We start from the raw sequence: 23,667 nt of genomic DNA, 5'->3' as shown, positions 1-23,667 counted from the left end.
CGCGTCGCCACATGCGCCGAAAAAGAGAAACAGAGATCGCAAAAGAACGCAGATCTATGGATTCTCCCCTTGTTCATCGGCGCGGAGACATCGCGAACTGCTGACGTGCGGGGAAGAGAGCGGCGATCTCGGGTGTATCCGCAGATTCAAAACAACTCGCTTTGGAGGAAACTTCAGTCGCGCAAAAAAGAGCTGCGACTCCTCAGAGATCTGCACAGATCTCTCTTTTCATTCGCACAAGTTTTCACATCCTTTTTAAAGCAAGACACACATGCATCTACATTCACATGCATATATACATATATATATATATACATATATATGCATCTATGTCTACGTATGGACTTCTAGGGAGGCAGAAATAGGTGACATTTCGGCTGCGAGAAATTTCCATGGAGTGTGGGGAGGCAGAACAGGGCAGCGAAATGGCCATTGCCTTTAAGTCTTTGGTTGGTTAGGTTCGTCTTCCGTATCGGGCGATAGGACACTCAAGGAATCCTGCAGAAGAAAACACACAGAACATTTTCGAGCGCCTGAAGCAGCAGAGAAGGGTGCAACGCACGTCCTCGTCGAACGCCCCTGTCCTTGCCGCTCGCCACCGACAGGAAAGATGCACGCATCGAGCCGAAGCAGAGACGCGACGGAAAAGACACTCGGAGAAACACTGCATCAGGCCAACAGATAAGAACAACTCAAAGTGGGCCAAAGCAATGAAACCACACATAGGAATATAGACCTTCCCACATCCATCTACCAGCACATATGCATATATATTCATGCATGTGATCATACACAGATACATGTGCATGCATTCGATTCTTTTTCTCAGTTGGCTGAAACCTTCATTTTCTCTGAGTGTTTGCGACTGTCGTGAGTTGGAAATCGCGCCGCGGACAGACGGCGTGAGGAAAAAAGAGTTGTATGCGATGGGCTTTCTCGGTTCCGGCCCTTCGCGAATTTATTTAAAGCTGCGACTCACTTGAAGAATCGCTGCCTGCAGCAGCTCGCTGTTGCCACCAAACGCAACGTCGAGGTCGAGTTTCGCCTGACAGCACTGAAAACCCGCGCATGCACAAACCAGTGCACGTACACCCAAATGCAACGCGCGTGCAGCGCCCTGTCTACGTAGCCAGACTTCTCCTTGAGAAAAGCCTACACTCACATCTACACAGACACATTCTATACAAGTGCACATACATAAATATATATGCAGAGATTGATAATTGTATATACTTGTAAATATAAATATATATATGTAGATATATATATATATATATATATATATATGATTTCACGTGCTGCCGAGAGTCGATGTGCTGACCTTGAGAATGGATTCTTCGACGGTGCCTCGGCAACAGAGTCGGTAGATTGTGACATCCTGTGTTTGGCCGAGGCGGTGAACTCGATCCTCAGCTTGTCGGTCGTTCTGTGGATTCCAGTCCTAAGACGATCAACAGAAAGAACGAGAACAGAGACGTTTTCCCTTCACGCTCGGTCTGCTGCAGTGAAGACTCCGAGGCAGCGCGACAGGCGGCCTGCCTCCTCCTCGCTCTCTGCAGAGAGAGATCCGCACGCTCACGGGTATCCACACACTTCAATTTACACACACACACACACAGCCATACATCCTCTTAAAGTGCACATCTACATACGTCGACACACGCACACATCGGCATCTCCCTGTCTATACATATACATATACATACATATATATACAAATACATATATATATATATATATACGTATGTATAGAGATGTGAGATGTAGCAATATATGATACAGATCCTTTCCGGTGACCTTGCCATCTGGTTTCTGAGTTCCTGCCCTATGTGTCGCGTGTGTCTCAGGCTTGACCTTCTGCAAAGGAGGGATCTGTGTTTGTCTTTGGAGAGACTTCCCCGGTGCAAACGGCTGGAAGCGTCTCTCGGGCTTAGGAGGTGCGTGCGGAGTGTCCTTTTCTGACCTGGTCCATAAGAATGACGGTTCGTGCAGCTGTGAGGTTGAGTCCCTGTCCCCCAGCTTTTGTGGAGAGGAGGAAAAGCGTCAGTTCAGGATTTGTGCTGAATTCATCCACCAAAGCCTGACGATCCTCCACGGCGGTCGAACCGTCGAGACGACATTTGCCGATGTCGCCGCAAAACGTCGTCAAACACTCCTCAACGACGTCCAAGTACGTCGTGTACTGGCTGAAAATCAGCGCCTTCTCGCCCTTTTTCTTGATCTCCGAAACAATCTCAATCATCTTCCTGCCACGCAGAAACATGCGCACACACCCCCACGAAAAGGGAAAAAATTTCAATCTGCATGCGCCTTCCACATGTGCAAGCACACACACAGGTGGCGACACACACTCGGCACCGGAAAACGGGCAACCTTTCCCTCAACATGCACAGATACATATCTATGTACCTATATATACACCTATATATGTACCTATATATGTTTGGGAAGCACACATGAACACATGCACAAGCATGCGAATACAAGGCGATACATATGTGTGTATGTACACGTATCCACGTCCATTAAACCAGACAAGAGGTTGAATGCTCAAAGTCCGAACGGCGTCTCGTTTGAAGGAAGGCCAGAAGAAATGCAGTGCCTGTGAACCGGCGAACGAGAAAGCCGCTTTCTGCCTACCGGATCTTCGCACTGTCCATCACCATCTCCTTGGGGAGCAAGAGGTGAGCGAGACGGGAGTCCCCCTGAGAAACCTGCTGCTGGATCGCCTAAACACAGACACCCCACAGGAAACCGGACACCCGAAACAGACTTTCCGCTCTGCAAAGACATCCACGCTACGCACACTCGCACCCACATGTATGGATATGCACATACAAACACAAATATACATATACATATATACATAGATCCATATATATATATATATATATGTATATATATATGTATATATATATGTATATATATATGTATATATATGTATATATATATATATGCATATATATATGGCGTTTCCATATCTATATTGGCAGGTCGCGCGTCCTGCGAGAGAGCCTCAGCGTCGAAGGCAGGCGCGGCAAAGCCTCGAAAAGGAAAAGAGCGAAGCGGGAGGCGCGGCGTTCACACACGAAAAACTGCGTCTGTACCTAAGCATCCACTGAGAGCCGTTCACGGGATTTTTCGTGCGGAAACCTTTCTCGATCCCGCGGCTTCGAGACGCCGACTCGCCGCCTTCCTCTGCACCCAGACAGTCTGGAGACGCGGAGAGCGTCTCTCTCACCTGATGGATTTCGTAGTCGCTCCACTTGCGAATTTCCTCGTCGACTTTCTCTTGCGGATTCCCCTTGAACCCATCCACTCTCAGCCAAAAGTGGTGCACGATTTCCTGCGCAGCCCGTCACGCAGAAACACAGAGGGACGTTGCCTCCTGCCATACCACGAAAACAGACCTCGGGGTCCGGTCAGCGACAAACTCCCAAAACACGCGCCGCTTTTTCCGGAACCTAACAACTCCATTTTACCAGGGGAAACAGGGAACCTCGCCCCAGCGACGGAGGACGGAACGGCGTGCGCGGTGACTGCAAATGTTCCCCAGTACAGATCCACGAAAGCAGACCTATTCAAACGCACATATATATAAATACATATAAATATATACATATATAAACATGCATATAAACATACATGTAAACATACATATAAATACATATATATATTAATACATATATATATATATGTATATATCTGACACGCTCTTTGTCTGAAGCTCTGTGGACAAGTGGGACGCATGCGAGGGCGACAGACGAGTTGCAAGGTGCATGCAGTCCTCACCTCGAGTTGCGTGTTCGTGTAGGCACCCTGCATGAGGACAGGGTGGTTGCAGATGCGTCGCAAGCGGGCGAGGAGAGAATTGACGAATTTCTTTTTCGCAGGCGCGGCGAGCGCAGCACCTCTCTTCGGCCCTTTTCCGACACTCAGTCCTTCGAGGTCGCCCGCGGTGCGCTCTCCGTCGTTGCCGAGTGGCGAGCTGTCGGCAGGCGAGTTTGCCAGGTTGTTCGGCGCCTGCGCACTGGCGTCGGTCGCGTCTTGGTCCTTCTGCGACACGCAGCCTTTCGCGCCTCCGTCCCCGTTCTCTCCCGCGCAGCAGGCGACAGGCTGCGCGGGAGACGCATCGGGGTACTCATCGCCACGCGGGTTGCCTTTTTTCACGGCTGACCGCGGCTCGTCGCTCTCCAGACTCGGACCGGCCTTGGCGGCATCGAGAGATCCCTGGCCCGACGGCTTCTCACTGCTGGAGCTCGCCGCCCTCCCAGCCGCCTCTACAGAGACGCCAGAAGAAGGCGACGGCGGTTGGCCGGTGAGCTCGGAGGTGAGTTTTTCGAGGGAGCGCGTCAACTCCGACTGCCAGGTGTGGATTTCTTGAATGTACAGCTCTTTTTGCCGGCCCTGCATTTCGCATCTGAGCACGACGTTCTTCTTCTTGGGGAGACAGCCGAGAACTTCGTTCTTCAGACGGCGGAGAATGAAGGGTGATAGAATGCGTTGGAGACACTCGACTTCTGCAGCCTGCTGACACGCCGCTGCCTCGTCTTCCTTCGCCGCAACCTTCGCGTTCGCCCCTTCAAGCAAGAAAGAATTCAACTCGGGTGGCGAGCCGGACGGAAAACCCCCCGCAGTCAGCACATCCAGCAAACTCCGTGCCGTCTCCCCCGATTTTCGCAGCTCACCAATCAGGCTGCTCTCGCCGTTTTCCGTTCTCCCAGAAGGCTCCAACACCTCGCAGGACTCCGAGGCTGGCCAGGCACTGACTCCGTCCACAGGTTTCGCGTCTCCATTTGTTTCAACTGACGCAGAAGAACAGGAGGAAGCAGACGGGTTCGTGGCGGGCGACGGAAGGATTTTGGTTTGAGGATTTCCACTGGAGGACTCTGACGACTGCGCTTCTTCTGCCGTCTTCGGAGACACGTTCCCGGCCTCACCGTCCCGCCCGCCAGCGGAGCTAGCGCCGGCTGCAGCTAGCCGCCGTTGTCTCCGGTGTTCCGCGGCTTTCTGGCGGCGCGTCTGCCGGTAGAAGGCCTTGAGGGCGAGGTCGAGGGAGTCCCCATCGAAGACGGCCGGCATGAGGAAGAGCAGGAGATTGCGAAGCTCCGACGTGCGATTTTGAATCGGCGACCTGAAGAGACGCGGCCCGAGCGCAGGCGACAGAGTGTCCACACACGCTTGTGGCTAAGGCGGGAGCAAAAAAAACGCTTCGAAACAAAAAAAACACGCACATTCGCTGAAGCCTCCCCCCTCTGCGCTGCAGGAACCTCCGCGTCTGTGTCGGCTCGACTCAGAGACAGCTCGACTGAAGAAGCAAAAGCAGTCGCGTGTCTTCCCCGTGTGGCCCATTTCGATTACCCAGTGAGGAGGAGCCGGCGGTCGCATTTCAGAGTTTTGTTCAGTTTTTTGTACACGAGGCTGTCTTTGTTTTTCAGCGAGTGTGCCTCGTCGACGACGAGGTAGGAGAGTTCGCGGATTTGCCGGAGGTACTGGATGTCCCACTTGGACGTGAGGGTGTTGATTGAGGTGACCATGACGAGGAATTTGTCGTCCGAGTCGAGAGAGTCGAGGAACTGAACAGCCATCTCTCTGCGCTCCGTCTGCTTCCCGTGGTACTTCATCACGCGGTCCGGAGCGAGGAACGGAGCCCAGACTTCCAGCTCCTTCATCCAGTTGTCGAGAAGCGACGCGGGAGCGGCGATTATCGTCGGACTGGTCAGAATGCCGCTCTGGTAGAGGTAGTTGAGGAACACGCAGGTCTGCGCCGTCTTCCCCAGACCCATTTCGTCGGCGAGAATGCCGTTCCGGTTCGCCTCGTGGAGAGTGATCAGCCAGTGAACGCCGCACTGCTGATACTCCTTCAGGCGCTCCACGACCGACGACGTGTGCCGGCTCAGGTCCGGAGGCAGCGCAAACGACTTCTCAGGGTGACACCGGCCCCGCCCGATCTTCTCGGCGACGTCGGCCTGTCCGTGCTTCTCCGACCCGCCCAGCGCCTGGACGAGGCGCGCCGTCATCTCTGCGCTTTCAGTGAAGCACTCCTGCAACGCCTCCAGTGCGTCTTCTTCGTCGCTGCTCGCCTCCGAGGACGACGTCTCAGAGTCGAGAACCAAAACGGAACACTCTGAAGACGGCGACGGCTGCGGCGAAGACGCACGCGACGCCACAGACGGTCCTGACGCTCGCAGCTTGTCGCCAACCTTGCCTGTCTCCTCGCCACCCTTGCCAGCCTTGGCGCCCTTGACGTCCGGGAGCGAGGCGCGCGTGGACCTGCGGGCGGGTGACGGACTCTCCGAGGCCACGGAGACAGTCGACCCCCCCCCGTGGGAAACGGCAGAGTCGTCGTCGCTCGACCCTGGCGAGCCGACGCGAATGAGGCGACGACGCTTCCCGCGGAGCCTCTTCACACTCGGAGACGAGGCCTGGCTCGGAGACACCCCACACGCCGCGTCCTTCCCACTCTGAGAACTCCGTGGCTTCTCCTTGGGCGTGTCGGCCTCGAGATGCGCTGTGTTCCCTGCCTTCTCTGGCTGCGCTTGCTTCTCCGGGTCCTCTGCGCTGTCTTTCTCACCCTCGCATCTGGGCTTTTTGGGGGTCGGACTGGAAGGACTTGGCTCTGTTTCCTCGGCCTTCCTCTTTTCGCCGGGAGCTCCGTGCGACCGCGGAAGCGCGGACGACGGCAAGCCGCGCTGCCGCACCAGCCAAGGCCCTCGCGGCGGTTGAGCGGTTCCCTCTGCGTCGTCCTTGAGACTTCTCCCTGCCTTTTGCGCGGCAATCGCGGAGAAGGACGAATGGAGACACATCAGCCTATTCGACGGGCTACTGCAGAGAGAAGCGAAGGTGCCTGGCTCCTGGGTCCTGCCGGCGTCCGCGGGCCCTTCGCTGGCTCCGCTGCTTGCTGTCTCGCTCCTGTCTCTGTCGGGAGCTCGCCCCACCTCAGTTTCTTTTGAAGAAGACGAAGGCGCCTGCGGAGAAGCACCTGGGGTCTCGTCCGCTGTCCGGACAGCCGAAGCGCAGTGTGTGGGCCTCCCGCTGCTGCTCGGCCCCACTCTCACTTCCGTCTTTTCGTTTTTGATTTCTTTGCTGTCAGCGGTTCCGTCTTCCTCTTTTGTGTCGCGCGCCGTCGCGCCGTTCGCGTGCTCCTCCCGAAAGATGTCCAAAGACTCGCGAGCTCGATCCCCGTGGGTCTCTCCACTTTTTGACTCGGACACGTCCTTTCCGGTCGAACCTTTCGCGGAAGGCGCGACAACTCGTCCTGGCGCATCCCCAGTCGTCGGCGAGTTGGGACCCGAAGAGGGTGCTCGCGGGCTGCCTTCTGCTCGGTGTCCCCAATGCTCTCGCCGGTCTCCGGCCTCTGCTTTCCTTCCTGCAAAAAAGCCGGACGACGCAGACCCGGAGCGTGCGGAGGAAATCACCGAAGAGAAAGAGCCAGCACTCCGCTCTCCATAAGAAGGCCCTCTCTCTCGCTCCCTCTTTCTCTCGCTGTCCCTTTCCCACCCTCTCTCTCGCTCCCTTTTTTGTCTCTCCGTGTCCTCGCGTTCGCGTGTCTTGTCGAAGCGTCCGGCGTGCTGTCGAGGCGGCGAGACGCCCGAGCCTCCTGGGGATCGTGGAGAGAGTGCCCGCGACGCGCTGTCTCCGCTGGGGCGATCTGCGTGATTGCCAGGTCTCCGGTCGTCGCTCCCGCGGCTGCTCCGCCGCTCCGGCTTGGCGAATCGAGGCGAGCTTGGGCGGCTTTGCGTCTTCTCGCCGACGCCGGCTTCGCCGCCTCGCACATCGGGCTCTGCCTCGCTCAGCCCCAGCAGTTCGTCAGCGAGTTTTCGAGCGCGAGGAATGCGCGGGAGGCCGTTCACTTGCTGCACAGGTGCGGCATTCTTCCCGCCGTCGTACATGTACCTCTTCCAATCGACACATCGCGCCGACATGGTTCCAGAGAGAGGGCGAAAATCACGGAGAGAAGCGAGCGAGCCGTCGGAGCGCGGACCGCGAGACGGAAAGGGAACTCCAAACACGCGCAAGGTGAGCGCACACACAGAAGGTAGATACAGGTTTGAGGTTCGGAAGTCCGTGGGACGGAAGCAACGCGGCAAAAGGAACATACACAAGAAAATGCGGACACAGAAGCGTTTTGGGTGTCTCCGCAGACACCTCAGCGAAGACTCAAGCACTCTCGAAGCTCCGCTGGAATCAGGTGGAAAACTCAACACAGCGAGTTCGTCGAAAACCGATCGTTTCGACAGCAAGCGGGTTCTCTCACAAGACACCGAGAGGCCACCCGCTCTTCCACGTTTCACTGTTTTTCCACTTTGGGTTTCAAAGTCGACGCAAACGCGTGGGGGGACCGGGGATTCTCACAGCGGATGACTGACTGACGGGGGGATTTGGAAAGAAGAGACCGTGAAAGGCGGTCTCAACGCACAAGTCGGCGAGGCCTACCGCGCTGTCATGCAGCTAGGGTTGGAACTGCTCGGCAGAGGGGAACGACGCGAGAGGGGAGATCGGCAGGGAATCCGACTGCCGGTTTCCGCATGCCTCTCTCATCTGTTCTGATCCGGGGGAAAAGAGCAAAGAATGCAAGCATTGGCGGGAGAGGTGCTACGGCATGCGCGCCGTTCTCTGTTGGGAAGACGACAAGAAAGAGAGCGGACAGCGCAGAGAGGAAAGGCGCTCGTTCCTATCCGAAGTTGAAATTATGACAGGGCGCCTCTCGGGAGAGAGACGGTGCGGAAAAGGTTCAAGTGGACGAGGAAGCTAACGAAAAAAAGTTGGATTCTCGACTCCTTTCCATCGCTCGCCAACGGCAGAAACATAGCCGTTTTCTTTTCCCCGGGGAAACGCGAGATACCCCCCTTCGGTTCTCGAGTGACCGGGGCGAAGGGGACGGGAGAGAAAAGATTTCCCGCGCCTGTCTAACGCCCATTTGTCTATGGAAGACCGCCTCAAACAGGGGAAGCGTAAGTCGAAAGAAGGGAAGGAGAGAAGGCTTCGTGAAATCTTTGCTGCTGGCGCGTGTGGAACCGACCTCGGATCGGCCCTTGGGAAAGTTTGTCGATGGAGCCAGCGAAACAAATGGCGTTCTGGCCGCCCTCCCCCACTCTCCTTTTTCGCGAGGAACGTTCTAACAAGCAGATTTCTCAGCGACAACAAGGACGAAAAGCCCGTGAACAGCAGCACGAGACGTCCCGTCGTCCACAAACGCGAAAGACGCAGGAAAACAACAGCAGGCTGCTCGGTGCATGCGCTTCTCCGGAAAGCCTCGACACCGTCGCTGGACCTCTGAGACAGACATGCCTTTTTTAGAGCTCTTTGTAACGGCTTGTGGTGTGCAGATTTGTCTTCGCGACGCTCCATCTGGAGAGATACGTGATCTCTTTGAAGAAAAAGCGGGGGCGGGCAGAAGCACACTGCACGAGGCACACCTCTAGTATAGAAGCGGCGAACGAATCATACGCAGACACCCACTCTTTTGGAGCTCGAGGAGTGCGTTCAGTGTCTCCACCTGCCTACACAACGGTGAATGTCTCTACCTCTCTGTTTCGCTACAGTCCAAGCGATGTACATGCATGTGTCACCTGCTAGAAAAAGCCTTTCTTTCTAAGTGAAGCGCCTGGTATGCCCGAATGCCCAATACTCTATACTTTCTCACGGCGAGGGGCCGGCACACTGGAATGCTGCGAACGACGGTTCCCAGTCGAGCCCTCCACAAAGAACATGTGTATCTTCGGCCTCCTCACCTTGACAGAAGAGAATCACATCGTTTAGTGTACAACTTCTTTGTCACTGTGGATGCGCGAGTTGAACGCTCGCTTACCAATTCAGTAGATTTTGACCAAAGGGTGCACCACGCATAGAAATGACTGATGTCGCAGCATGGGTCTGTGTCCTACGACCAGTGAGTGTATCGATGAATGCGCATCCCAGTACATCAGTAGATGTAACATTGGTTTCGGCTTCAGGAATCTGTATGGATAAAAGTAAGGCATGAGACGAATAGCTGTGTAGCGATTGTCGCCCGGGCCACATCGAAGGCACACGCGACCTTGCCATCGTCGAGGGTCCAGCGCCTTCAGCGGAGCGCTCGGAGAAAGTTGGCAGATGTTTTCCGCTGGAGATAGCGAGCTTGTTTGACAGCGACGAAACCCGAGGAGATGCGGTGTGGCGTCAAGGAAGCCATCAAAGAGGTCTGCAGACATAGTGACTGGCGTCGGAGTGCCGACAAGCCTAGTCATGATTAGGAGACCAAGGCCCCATATCGGTGCAAAAGGTTGCAGGGGAACGGAACGAACGAATGAAGCAAAAAACAGGTTGAAGAAGAGACAAGCGAAAAGCACAGAGACACGCAAGTCGAGATGGGGAGTGTTGGACAGCCAGGATGGCGAAGAACCTGGGAATAGTGAGAGAGAGCGAGGACGGTTGGTGGAAAAAGACGCGAAGAAGGGAGACGGGAACGCAAAACTGGCAAGAAGAAGCGAAGAGCATTTGCAGTCCTAGCAACTTATCATAGAGCTCTCGCCCCGCGCAGCCCCCTCTTTTTCCCCGAGGCTTGAGTGAGTTGTGAAAAAAAAGGTGCTTTGCTCTTTGTTGGATGTCCTAGTATCACCGCATCTGCCTCGTCGGCCTCCGGGACCAGCGCGCGGGTTTGGGAACTTTGATATGCCAAGCCCGTGTTGTCGTGTCTGCTTAAATCTTGTGTTGCCTGTCGGCGCTTTCCATTGCTGGGCCTCGAATGACTTCTTTCATGCTTCTGCCAGGCAAAGGCGACCTTTCGTGCTTTTCGGCCGGACGGGAGTGTTTGCGTCCTTCGTACTACGAGACAACGCTGTCGTCATCGTTTCTATCGGCCTCGAGCACTAGGGAAACAACGACGCTTAATGCCTGGACTCTGTATCCAAGGTCGACGCGCTGCCGGCCTTTCTCATTGTGTTCCGCGTATGTCGCCCGTAGCCAACAGAGGTTGCATCTTCCCTGGCCTACCTTTTCCTCTAAAACGTGGAGAACGTCTTGGCCCGCCAGACGTGCAGAACGCTTTGGTTCTCTGGCGCAGTGGAGATGCTAGCTGCAATTTGTTTCTATCCAAGTGTGTTGGTCGTGTGTCTGCTGAAGGTGTGATCTTGAGGCCTCCGTTCGCGTTGTTTCGACATCCTGTCCGCCAGCAAGTGTGAGCGTTCTAGCACCAGCTGAGTCAGCTGCTTGGCGGGCGCTACATGCGCGTTAAGCAGAAGCAGTGTTCTTCACTCATTGCACTTTGAGCTGCTCGAAGACCCGGAATGTTTCGTGGAAATCGCTTGCTGTCCGTAGCGTCGGAACGCCACTTGCTCATACACTGACGATTGTAGGCTCTCGCTGGCGATGGGCGGAGGCGCTGACTCAACCATGTGTTTTGTAGCATACAACGCATTGGGTAAGTTGAAGATTTGTAGGATTTTCAGGTGGAAGCTGGACGCTATCCTGTGCGCCGTCTTGAGCAGCCCCGAATCCGCGCATGCTTCGTCCGATGGCACACGCTGCTCCAAGGACAAGCCGACAGACAGGAAATGCAGAGACAACAGATTCAGCGGGTCTGCTTTGTTGGACTTCTTTGTTCTGCTGAAAGGGGCGGAGGTCTATGCCAGACCGAACACCGAAGCCAGTCGAGAGCATGCACATGGGATGCAGCCCCAAAAAACGAAATCCAACCGTTCACGACTGGGATAGCAAACACACACATACACACAAACCCCACGGAAACGAAGGGGAGAAGAGATTCCAAAATGGAAACCGAGGTCCATATACAAAAGAACCATCTTCGCCTGTTTTGCTCCACTCCAGATTTGATTTGACAGAAGCGTCTATGGGTGTTCGTGTATCTGCATACATCGCAACCGAACCTTGATCTGCTGAGTTCCCTCACCCAGTTTCCCTCTTTCGCATGTTCTTTCACTCTTCTTCCAGACTTCCAGAGTCCGTATCTTGCTCGGTTTCGACTGGCCTTGGAAACATATGCGTTCAGGGTCTCGGCGTTGAATAACTCGTGACCGTGGAGTCCAGCGGAACTGTCTTCGTGGCTCCAAAATAAAGTCTCTGCAACTATCGCTGTGGTATGTACTGCCTTTGCGTGCGGTTGGCCCTAAAGAAAGCGACTTTTGAAAAATAATTCGAGACCAATGTACCAGACAAAATAGCTCACCCAGCAGGAACTCTCTCGACGCGTTCTGCAAGTTCAGATATTTCGAACGTGCTAAACATTTCCGTTCCACAAATTGGCGTTTTGTGTGTCTCTGGCCGTCTCTTCTATTCTCTCTGTCTCTCTCTGTTCATCTCTGCCTGTGCGCCACTCATCGTCCTTCTCGCGGACGGGGAAGACTGTCTTGGAGGACCAGAACGGAACGCACCCTAGTGTCTCATGGGTTGACGGAGGGCGCAACAGAAAGTCCTTTTTCTGAGCGTTTGACGTGTGCTTGTGTCCACGTGGACGAGTGTTCATTGAGCATCAACCTTTCTTTCAAGGGCAGCGTCAATATCACGTTCCCCTCAAGTTCGTGTTTTATACATATGCGCATCCCAACGGTTTCTCGCTTAAGCGAGTGACTTGAGAGAGCATTTACTCCCCCCCCAAAATCAGAAAATCGTCCTCTGTCTATAATTGTTAAGCGATGGGTCACAACACAGCAACCCGTGACGTGCGGCCCTTTGATAGGCTCTCCTCTCCTGTGGCTTGGTAGTTATCTGTTGCCTCAGTCTACAAATCTCCAGGAAAATAGACGCGCACGACAAACCCGTTGTTCCCCATTCCTTTCTCTGTTCTCTGTACATGGCTCTTCGTTTAGATGCAGTCTTTGTTTACAAATTATTTATGGAAGTCCTCTCATCCCATCCCGAAGGGACTGGTAGCCAAGGACCATGGGACCGTCATCGCGAGATTGCGACGGCGATCGACAGAAAACGGAGCCGGCGCTTCCAGAAGGACGGCCGGTTTCTGTCGACGGAGAAACAGTGTCTTGGGCACTGTCCCAGTTGAAGCGGCGAAGGGAAGCGCTGGAGAGTGTAGGCGAGTACGAGGAAGCGGAAAAAGTGTCTTTTCACATCGAGAAGTTGCAGGCGTACGAAGAAATTAACAGACGGGAGCAGCTCAGGACGCTTCACTTGTTACAGCGTCTGTGCGTTGACGACTCGCACAAGGAAGAATGCGTGAAATTCCAGTATGCATGGGTAGGCGTTCGACGTCACGGCCGCTCTCCGCTCTTGAAACACATGCCCTGGGAGCGGCCTTAAGAAGTAGAGATGCGACGTCACCTCTTCTCACCCTCCTGGCCACGGAGCCGATGGCCACGTTCCACTGTTTCAGAAACGTTTTCTGCGCCCTCTCTTAAGAAGGGCGTCGAGAGTTTTTTTCGGTTGACTCGCGCAGGGAAGGGAACTACTTTTTAAGTGGGCGGCGGTGGTATATAGTCTTCAAGGGCCCCAGAGTTCTCGAAGAACCTCTCCAGAAAACGGGTACTCACCTAAGGAACTCAGGAAGGACGTCTTCTTTGGAGTCTCACTATGGTGCTTTCAGCAGCGTTGCACGCGTCGTTACGTGGTGAAGTCGGCCTTACTCAACAGCATCCGCGTCTTTCCGTAAACAGCCCGGGATACGTTCCTCACGAATTCCCCAGGTGTTCGTCACGTGCTGCGGATGCCAGTCTGTCCGGTGTCAAACACTGGAGAAACGAGTAGCTCTGAAACCACGCATGTGTGGACGCGTCTTTCCCTCTTCCGTTCAGGAAAGGAACGTACGGACCTTCGAAGAGAACGCCGGTAAGCCAGCACAGGCCAAGGATACGTGCGGAAAACGCACAAGACGGAAGTGCTGCAGGCGCATCTGAAGAGCACCCATGCATCCTGTCAGTGAAAGTGTGTAATTCTACGCTTCATTATATTTAGGACCATTTTTACAGCCGTCCAAGCCGCAATAGGCTCGCCTGCCGCTATGCATATGCAAGTTTACCGTTGGACGCATATCGTTATATACACGTAGACTGTGTGACCGTCCTGTTTCACCTTTTCCGGCGGACCTCAGCTTTTTACGCCTGGACGCTTTTATCGTCGATTGTGTGCAGCAGCCATGGAGCGTGAGCTTCAAGCGCGACAGCACAGGGAACTCGTCTTATACCTGGAAAGAATCTCTTGTGACATGCAGCCTCGAGTCCCTCGTTGGAGTGCGAAGCTGCTGACGCTGCGGAAACAAGAATCGATGCATGCCAGGGCAAAAAACTATCGGCAAGCGAGGAAAGCGAAAGAGTTGGCAGACGCGTTGGAAGCCCAAGAAGTTCGCGACTGGCAGAAGCTCCGCGATTCCCAGATCAAAAAGAAAGAGGAAGTCTGGAGACAAAAACAAAGAGTTGAGATGCAGGGACTGCTCGCGCGAATCGAAAGCGGGAGACAGGAACTCTTACGCACCAGAGAAGCTGCGCGAGAAGTCCTCCTTCGTCGCTACGCAAACGTCAAACATCAACTTGAGACAGAAGTGAGTTCCATCCGTGCACGCTTATCCTGATGAAAATGAGCAGATCCGGCCGAACCGCACGATGCCCGCGGGAGTACTCGCGATCTGGGCTTGGCAATTGCAGGTGCTTGGCTCTGCATGGCCGGCCAAGCACAATGCATCGAAATAGCGCACAAGGACAAGCGTCTGATTTTTGCGATGCTTATGGGGAGGGACGACAGCGAGAAAATGCAGATTTTCGAATGCGTTGTGTGCTTATAGACGGCGTGATCCGGATTTATGCTAGAGAGAAGTATTCGGTTCGATTAGGACACAACTTATCGATGATCGTGTAGCGTTAACCTGGGAAGACCTGCAAACACTAGATTTTTTTGTTTCGGCAGGGAGCGTCAAGGAAGGCCATCTGCGGGGACAGAATGACCCTCACAAAAGGCTTTTTACATATTCAAAGAACCCTAGTCTGTCCCTCTCAGACGAAGACACACTTTGGTGTTCTCGCAACAAAAACCTGAGAAAAAGCAGACTCTATTTTTGCATAGAGACTTCACACGTCCGTTTCAGCTGCCTTGTCGGTCTGGCGCGATTTCCAAAGTCGTGAATGCAGGTGCTATTCTTGACGGACTTGAAACAACACGTCTATGTTATGTCCCCTATTTCGTGGCATTTGCCTTTTCTCCTCTCGTCCTTTCGTCTGCCTCAGCAAAAGAACACAAGGTTGAAGACCTTCCCGCGCTCCAGGTCGCGTTTAGCGCTCAATTCAACAGCCGGTCTCTGATTTTCGTTTCTGTCCAACATGAGCTTCTTTGCGAGTCATCCAACGCGCTCCGCATTGCTACCATACATACGGACTAAAGGGCGATACATTTCTCTCTGCTATATATATAGATATCTATATATATATATATATATATATATATATATATGTTTCTCTTTGTATCATGTATACACGCGATGATACAAAATTTAGCAACTGTGAATGGATCTGTATTCATTACGCAACGGTTCAATGGAAGCGTCTCCTCGCTGATAAAAAGTTCGAGTTTAAATAAAACTGCATGGACCTTTGGCAGCTCCACGTTGGGCAGCAGTTGGGGCCATGGGTAGATGCAGAATTCCGCTCTCGTCAGTGGCGGTTTGTCTGAAATAAGTTCCCTTTTCTTCTCCACCCACAACTTCTTTAGGGTTCCCTCTCCATGCGTTCCGTGCTTCACGTGTCCCCGATAGGCCTAAGCAACGTCTTTGTCCGTCTTCTGTTCGTGGTCCGGCTGGGTGTTTTCTCGTCACGCAACCTTTTGTGCCGGTACGGCCGCAATCGGATCCTTGCCTCTGTTTGTGCACTCAACGGCTTATCATTTGCCCGTCTCTGTGTTCGTCGACAATATAGTCATCGCTTCCTTTCTGACCGACGACGTCCACTGCTTTTGCGTTGTCGGCACTACAACGCCATCAAAATTCCCGAAGACCTCGCGGGAAAAAAAGAAAACTAGTCTAGGATTCAATGCCAGGCTCACCCATATCTGAATGGTCCCCAGAATACGAAAGTGATGACGCACTCGTAGAAGTGTTCAGGTCCTCAAAGTACACACTTTGGTGCGCGTTTCCGAAGAAGTGAGATCGAACGCCAAAAAAACTATAGACTCTTCAACCGTGCGTTGCCTCCAACTGGATACAGCATCACAGAAGCGACCGCACATGCCCTTCTCGGTCTCTGAGTCTGTTTTTAGCATCGGGTGTGTTGACGCAATTCTCTCCGCAGTCGCTGCTGAAAAGCGACGACATGGCATATCCTCTTTCCATCTACTTCCCAAGGTCTACAGAGTGGAAGCTCAGCACGGTCGGTTTTGCTCGTGACTGTTTCTCCTCGACGGGTGTTTTGTAGGTTCGCGTGTTTGGCAAGAAACAACAAAGCTATAAAGTATACGCATACATGTAAACATCCACGTGTAGATACGATTCGTCTCCAGTTTCGATTTACTGTGACACAGGGCTCCAGGTCTCTTCCAAAGCGTCCGCGTTCCCCATTGTGTGCGCATTCGTTCAAATATGTGCAAATGACAATCTATCTATATCGAGGCAGGCATATACCTATATGCGCAGTGTGTGCGTGTTTTTCTCGTGCGACAAAATGGGCCTCAGGCACCCGCATGTTTTTCAAAGGTTGGATGCAACGTCTGTGCGCGTCGGAAACAAGCTTTTCAGGCACACACATCTGGATGAACACAAGTAGATATCCATATCTCGAGATGCAAATATCAAATCGCTGCCTCAACCGCTGTAGGTTTCAAAGGAAACACCAAACGAACGCATTAACCGAAAAGGCGGAGATTTCTGCAGCGGCAATTTGCGCATGCAGTGCGTGTGCTTTTCCCGTGTGGCAGTTTATGAGACACTGGTCTCGCATGCATGCCGCGATTTTTTACTCGTTTTTCGCCAGAGACTCTCTCTCGCCAATTTACCAACACGAACGGCAGGTGCTCATCCCGCCCGAATCTCAAGAAATTTGAAATCATCAGGCAAACGGTGCGTGTTGCATTTCGGGTGTGTCAGGTTTTCACGGCGTGGAGGAACCGCCGCGTCTGTACAGCGTCATTTCGCTTCTCGCTGCAGTCCCATGTTCTCTTGTTAATATGTGCGACGGACCGGATTGCCCCTTGAGCTGAATAGGACCAGGAACCAGATCAGGGACGGAATCGGCGATTTGCTTTTTTTCGTCTACAGAGCAAAGCGCGTTTTCCCGTGATTCCCGAAGAGTTCCGGACAGAAGCCGCGAGAGAGGGGAGCCCCGCAGCGTCGCGCGCGGACGAAGCCGGGAAACAGGAGAGAGAGCGATCTCTGTCTCTCGGAGAGAAACTCTGTTGATGCGGGGCTTTGCAAGAAGAGTTGCGGGCGAGGGAGACAAGGATCTACGCAAAAGACGCCCGTTGCACAGAAGAGAGAGGAGGGGACTCCGCGGCTGGCGTCTGTGGGGGCTCGCGCAAGGACGAGGAAAAACGAGAGCGAAAAACCGCGGAGGGAGAGGCAACTGTGTCTGGAGAAGATAAGCCGAGCGCACTCCCCGAAAGAGAGAACAGATCGTCAAGTGTACTCTCCGGAGATCGTGTATGAAGCGAGGAGAAAACGGAGAACTGAAGTTCTAGCAAGGTTCAACACGATGGCGCCGCTTCCTCAAGCAAAACCCGACGAGAAGGATTCCGTAGTGCCAGGGCCGGAGAGCGACGAAGAGGGACTTGGCGGAGACCTGTCTTCAACCCCAGAACCGGGGCAGAAAGAATGGAAGGCAGAGAAGAAGCAGTTAGCTGCTCTCAGCGAGGAGGACGCCAACGACGGCGGCAAGGGGGACATGCAAATGGACGAAAAGGTACACAGAGGCGAACACTGGAGAGAAAAACCCCGACGAGTTGACACAAAAGATGCACCTGCAAAAAAAAACAGAAAGCGCGACTAGCAAATCCGGAACAAAAAAAGAAATGTAAAACGGTCCCTCATGACATCTACTCCGTGCTGACTTCCCCTCCATATGTAGACATATATATTCATGTATACCTATACCTATACATATATACATATATGTATATCTGCAAGTATCTGTGTGTAGAGATGTGCATGTGGAGGACTCTGGATATATGAGCAGCGATCGTCATCCTGGATCCACGGGACGCACCATGCTTTCCGAGTCACAGAACCAGTTAAAACTCTCGGTTGGCGCGATTCACAAATTTAGACTGGTCTCCTGTATTTATCTACTCGTTCATGCGTATTTGGACACGCCTGATTACAAACACACACAAATATATATACTTTTATGTACACATATTCGTCTTCCCAGCCGATGAAGGTAGGGCGTATGCACTGTTGTGCTGCCAGGCGTGAGGGAGGCTGCGTTGCGCTTTTCTTGACGGTGCGCACGCGGGCTCATCGAGTTATGCGTGACTCTCTCCGCGTTATGCGCGCGGCTGGAACGTCCAGCATCTTGTCTCCTTTCTTTGTCTCTCTCCTGGTCTCTCTGCCTTTCGTGTCTGCGTCTCCCCCTCTCTTCCTCTCTGTCTCTCTTCGTCTCTATCTCTTTCTTCATCGTTTTTGTTCATGTACTCCCCACAGCAACGGGCGGCTCTGATGGATTCGCTGAATCGGAAAGATGGGAAAGGCAGCTCGGTGCATGTGGATCCCAAGGCGGTGACCGAAGTAAAGGACTTGCTTCTTCTTCCAGGCAGCGTCGCAGAAAAGGCGCTGCGGAAAGAGGGTGGAGACGTGGCGAAAGCTGTCCGTAGACTTCTCTTTGAGGAAGACGAAGACGAGGAAGGCGTTCTCGGATGAGGCGCGAAAAGACTGTTAAAGGTCGGCTTGTGGCTGCGGCCGACAAGGAGTCAAGACACCAGAGAGCAGGCTCGGTGACAGCTAGCAAAGGCGCGCGAAAACACGACGGATGCACATCGACAAAGCTCCAAAGGACACCTCAGTGCCGCACAGAAACGTCGTCGTGAGGACTTGGCAGTGTCCTCGCATCAGGATGAACACTCTCCTTCTTTGTCTCTTCTTTTCAAACTGTCAAACTCGTGGATTCACTCCTCTCGAGGGTCCGTAGAACCCGCGGCCTACACATGCACATATGTACCTACGTGCCTATGCACACGCCTGCTTTCCTGCGTATGCATCTCTGCATGTCTCTCAGCACGCGCCTCCATATGTGTGCGTACGTTCTCCTGATCCATGAGGTTCACGGAGAGACTGCGTCCATCACCCAGTAACTTCCCGTTTCTGTTTTGCTTGGTACTGTTACTTCCTAAACTCGTCGTTACCGACGTTGAACTCTTGCCTCGTCGCCCTCAATCTGGAGGGGTGAAGGATGGTTTGGCAAGAAAGTGCTGCGCGTGGAAGAGAACCGCAAACCCTCCTGTCGAGGCAGGAGAGGCGTTCGGGCTTCTGTGACGCTGGCACCGCGTATATCTGTGGCTTCTATGAGTACTCTGGGGGGTGATGGCTAATCAAGAATCTCTCCTGGGACAGGAAAGGACTCCTTTTCTCCCCCTTTGAGGCGGCGCCAGCCGTGGCCCGAGAGAGCCGGAGCATAGGCAACTTGCCTAGGCGTCGAAAGAGGAGAATCCAAAGGCACTAGACGACAGTGCCTTTCTTGTAGCTACACACAATTCAAAAAAAACTGAGAGGCGCTTTGCAAAGTGGCTGTTTCTGATCCGGCTGGAGGTTTGACGGTCTCCCTGGAAAAGCGTGTGTCGACCCGAGTGGCTGCGCGATAAAGCTTTTCAGTTTACGAGAACCTTTCAGTTAGGGAAGGTGCTTGCCCGCAGGATTTACCACACACATATGAATCAGAATTCGCAGCCCATGCAGACATGCCGCGCCTTCCACTGTCAAACAAGTGGGCGGAGAACGTGAGGCGTGAATGACGGGTTTTCTCCACTAGTCAGTTGGTGCTCTTTTGTCCTTCCCAGGGGGATGCACCCCCTGAGACCTCTGCTTTTTGTCTTCATTTTCTGTAAAGTTTTGACGTGGCGCACACCGGAATCAGGATTTTCGCTCTGGAGAAGAACTCGCGAGCTTGCTCCTCGCTCTAGAACCATGCTTCTCGCCAACCTGAGGCTTATCTGAGACACTTAGACTTCTCCGTTTCTACTTCAGCGACGGGCGGCCATCATTCGCCTCTGTGGTATTAGTCCCTGAATGGTAGTGTCGAGCGTATTTTGCGGTGTCATGCGAGTAATACCACCAAAAACGGGGTTTAACGGCAAGAGAACGCGCGGCCCATCTCCCAGTTTCCTCGGCGCTGTAGACAGAGAAACGCACATACGGACGCCCACGCACTGTCCCTCTGAAAAAGCTGGGGAACCTGGCAAATGCCGCAAGCAGTCGGTCCTGAGAACAGCCTCTCCAAGAGAAAGGCATTCCTCTTGTCTGTGCGGTGGTGAGAGGCTCGGCCACGGGATTCGCACCGAGAGCCGACCTTTGGGCCGTCTGCCCAACGAGAGCTGTCTTTAGCTGGGTCTTTCAGTCAGTCTGCTCGAAACAGAGGGGGAAAACAGTGTGAAAAAATTCAAAACAAACAGAGACAGAAACGCATGGGAAATGCCTCCCTCCTTCGTCTCGCTGCACGTGTGCCCGTCGAACTGCGGCTTAATACGTGGCGTGTGGACTCCAGCCTGTGAAACCAGTGCTGTTTTCAGACAGTGTGCTTTATATTCGTGTCACTCCGGGTTCCTCTCTGCACTAGAAACTTGAAAATCTCCACCGTCCACTCTCCCTTGGGTTCGACAGATGAGTCAAACACGTTCCTTTCGCACAGCAGGAGGCACCCGCCTGAGTGTCGAGTGTGCAGCTGCAGGGGATTTTCCAGAGACCGAGAAACAACGATAGCTGCCGGAAACTCAAAGGTCCAATTCGGCCCGCAAAAAGAAACGCCGTGTGTAGACCTGGGCGTCCGAAAAGGAACTACAACTACCTGTCTACCAGTTACAAAGATATACATATATATAGACATAGTCGCACTTGAACCTATATATATATATATATATATATATATGTATATGTATGCTTGCAGTGAGCACCCTAGAAATTTCTTTAAAGTACATCAGCCTCGAACCTATCTGGATCTGTCGACAAGAACATTCGTGCGTTTTTTCGGCGCACCGTTTGTGGAAAGGCAGCTGAGGAACTTGATCGCATGCAACTTTGAGCATCCCGTGGCGCCCTGTTTCGTGTGTTGCTACTTTTTGACGGTTCGACAAACCCCTGAGAGGCGATTTTTGGCGAGAACGCAGTTTGTTTCGCTTCAAGTGGAACTCTTTTTAGACAGCGGAAGACCGGGGGGCGTGAAAGCACTTCCCTTCGGTGTCTTCCGACGAGACGGGGAATTCGTGTTCCGCGCCGAACTCAGTTGATGAGTTTTCTTCCGAGATCTACGTCAGCTAAGCGAATTTTGTCACGCGCGCGGAGACCTTTCTTCGCAAAATACCTCCACGGCTCTACCTGGAAACTCCGTTTCGCGTTTTTTGCTACCTGTTTGTGCTTTCCAAGGTACCCTCCAGCGGCCGTGAGACACTTCACGGCGGTTTTTATCTTCTTCCTTGTCTCTCTTTCCGCAGTCCTTTTTTCCGCATTTTCCTCAAAAGGCCGTGTGTCTCTGTGAGCCATCTTTCGTTGCGCCTGGTGTGGAACAGCCGCGCGGCCTAGCCCGACTCTCTCTTTCCTTCGCTTGCAATCGAGTTGCATCTGTCCTTGGCGAGACTACCGCACTCTTTCCCCTCTGACTCGGGAGCGTCTTTTCTTTTTCGTCTGTCTTCTCGCGGACTCCCTTTTGTCCTTCACATTCCTCGACGCTCGGCTCTACACCCGCCTCGCGTCGCTCTTTTTTTCTGTCTCTCGTGGACCGGAGTGCGAATCGCGGCTCACCGGCAGAGAGAGGGTTCAGACACCACACGTCCCAGGCATGTCTTGGCTTTGTTCTTTGCTGGGAAAACAAAACACCCAATCGTCTTGAGTTCTCTTCCAGGGTCTTTGGCACCTGTTGGCGGTCTTGTCTTCGTTTTTCGCTCTCGACAGGCGCTGAACATGCGGCGGCGAAACGTTTCTGTCAGGAACCAAATGGGTACTTGTCTTGACAGGCTCAGGGAACTTCCCGAGGATACCACGCTCTACAACTTTGCGTGCATCTTTGCAACTTCTCTTTCCTCCACCCGGAAAGGCGAAAAGGGAGAGCGTGGGAGCTAGCCTCTCCCTGAACGGAGAGGACGAGGAAGAGAGAGAAGCGCGCAGATATTTGCGGAGACAGATGCACGCGACACAGGGAAGAGAGAGGAGAAAGAGGAGAGAGGGAAAGAAAGATACGGAGGGGACGAGCGAGAAGGGACAGGAAGAGGGCGCGAGGCATCGACCAGGCAGCGAGGAAGAGAACTACTCGTACAGGGCGAGAAGGCGGGAGACCGAGGCGAGACGAAGGAGGCGAGAGGACACCACTGGAGGCTCGCGAAGCGTCAGAGCTGTCGAGAGAAGAGACCGAAAGGGGAGGGAGCCGGGTGAGCAGGGAGACTTCCTCTTGGTCCGAAAAGATGGAGCCGACAGGACGCGGAGGCGCGCGTCAAAGAAGCAACAGTGGTCCCGTCTGGTCTCTTCAGGGCGGGCTGCTGGGCTGGGCGACCGCGGCCGCTGCATGCGTTCACTCTCTGATGACCACGAGGTCGCTGTCCGAATGGAGTCACGGCGTCGAGTAAGCTTTGCGTGCGAGGTGGAGCTCCGGCGCTACCGCTGTCTCCCTGCTGAGAACGAGCAAAGGGACACCCCTGAGTAGTCGACAGGTGTGCCGGGCACGACAGTTCACAGGACAAACTCAGAGAGGAGTCGACGGGAACAAGCTGAAGACGGGACTGCGACCCAGCGGAAAACGGGCCCCCCTCCGAGCCGATTCCAGACAGCTCTGTGGCGTGCGGGTGCATGCGCCAAAAAACACCCGGGAGGTGTGCGCGTTTCCCGGTTCGCTGCTTTCCTCAGGTCTCTCTTGATTTTCTGGATCTTCCTGGTCCTCACCAGCTACGTCGCTATGGAAGTTTCGATGCGACTCTTCGTCGGCAAGCTCAGAGTCTTTGAACGCAACCGGGCGAAAGAAAAACTACTCGAAAAGGCAGTAAGGAAACTCTCTCCCGATGCCACTCCTCCGAGCCGCAGGCACATTCAGAAACGAAGGCACCCAGATACGCACACCCAGGGTGCATCTACGGATGTAAATATATGTTTACACGTATATATATATATATATATATATATATATGTTTATGTTTATGGACATGAACAAATATATATGTGTGCATAAACGTACGCAAATCCGTGCTTGTGTGCCCATCCCGTTTTCCTCCCAGTGTATATGTAGACAGGGGACTCTTGACTTGGGAGGCGGGTGTCTCCTGGACCGAGGGTGAGGCATTTCCCTGGGTCTCGACTGTGCGACAGAGAGAGGCAAAGCACAGCCAGAACAGCCACGCTCATGCCCTTACTAAGCTGCAAACATATATATATATAATTATATGTAGATTTTTGGTTGTTTGTATACGCGCATGCGCGCGTGCAACGTGTGGAGTGCTGCGTGCATTTGTTATCCCGTTAGCGTGGTGTGCGTCTGGGCGTCAGGTTCAGGCGGCGATGCTCGTCGTCGCCATCTCCTACGATGTCCGAGAAGCGCTCTATTGGCTAATCTGGGTAAG

General features: G+C 53.5%; 3 protein-coding genes across 3 annotated transcripts; 2 read left to right on the top strand and 1 right to left on the bottom strand.

Annotated features, from left to right (window-relative positions):
• Positions 1-438: 438 nt before the first annotated feature.
• NCLIV_030400 (putative SNF2 family helicase) lies at positions 439-7,925 on the bottom strand (the record flags this gene model as incomplete). The annotated part of the gene is made up of 8 exons (XM_003883236.1): positions 439-498; positions 980-1,054; positions 1,322-1,441; positions 1,964-2,246; positions 2,641-2,729; positions 3,242-3,346; positions 3,793-5,134; positions 5,362-7,925. 8 exons carry the CDS (start codon positions 7,923-7,925, stop codon positions 439-441), a joined length of 4,638 nt encoding a protein of 1,545 aa, XP_003883285.1.
• Positions 7,926-17,615: 9,690 nt separating this feature from the next.
• On the top strand, positions 17,616-18,778 carry NCLIV_030390 (conserved hypothetical protein; the record flags this gene model as incomplete). Its single annotated transcript, XM_003883235.1, has 2 exons — positions 17,616-17,822; positions 18,563-18,778. The coding sequence occupies 2 exons, from the start codon at positions 17,616-17,618 to the stop codon at positions 18,776-18,778; spliced, it is 423 nt and encodes a 140-aa protein (XP_003883284.1).
• A 3,743-nt stretch (positions 18,779-22,521) lies between these two features.
• NCLIV_030380 (Zinc finger (C3HC4 type, RING finger) protein,related) lies at positions 22,522-23,279 on the top strand (the record flags this gene model as incomplete). The annotated part of the gene is made up of 2 exons (XM_003883234.1): positions 22,522-22,679; positions 22,961-23,279. The coding sequence occupies 2 exons, from the start codon at positions 22,522-22,524 to the stop codon at positions 23,277-23,279; spliced, it is 477 nt and encodes a 158-aa protein (XP_003883283.1).
• Between the last annotated feature and the right edge of the window lie 388 nt (positions 23,280-23,667).

The sequence above is a fragment of the Neospora caninum genome, chromosome VIII, assembly GCF_000208865.1.
Source record: "Neospora caninum Liverpool complete genome, chromosome VIII".
In the NCBI taxonomy this organism is placed as follows: domain Eukaryota; phylum Apicomplexa; class Conoidasida; order Eucoccidiorida; family Sarcocystidae; genus Neospora; species Neospora caninum.
Note: the sequence above shows the minus strand (reverse complement) of the source record. Positions and strands in the feature narration are given on the sequence as shown.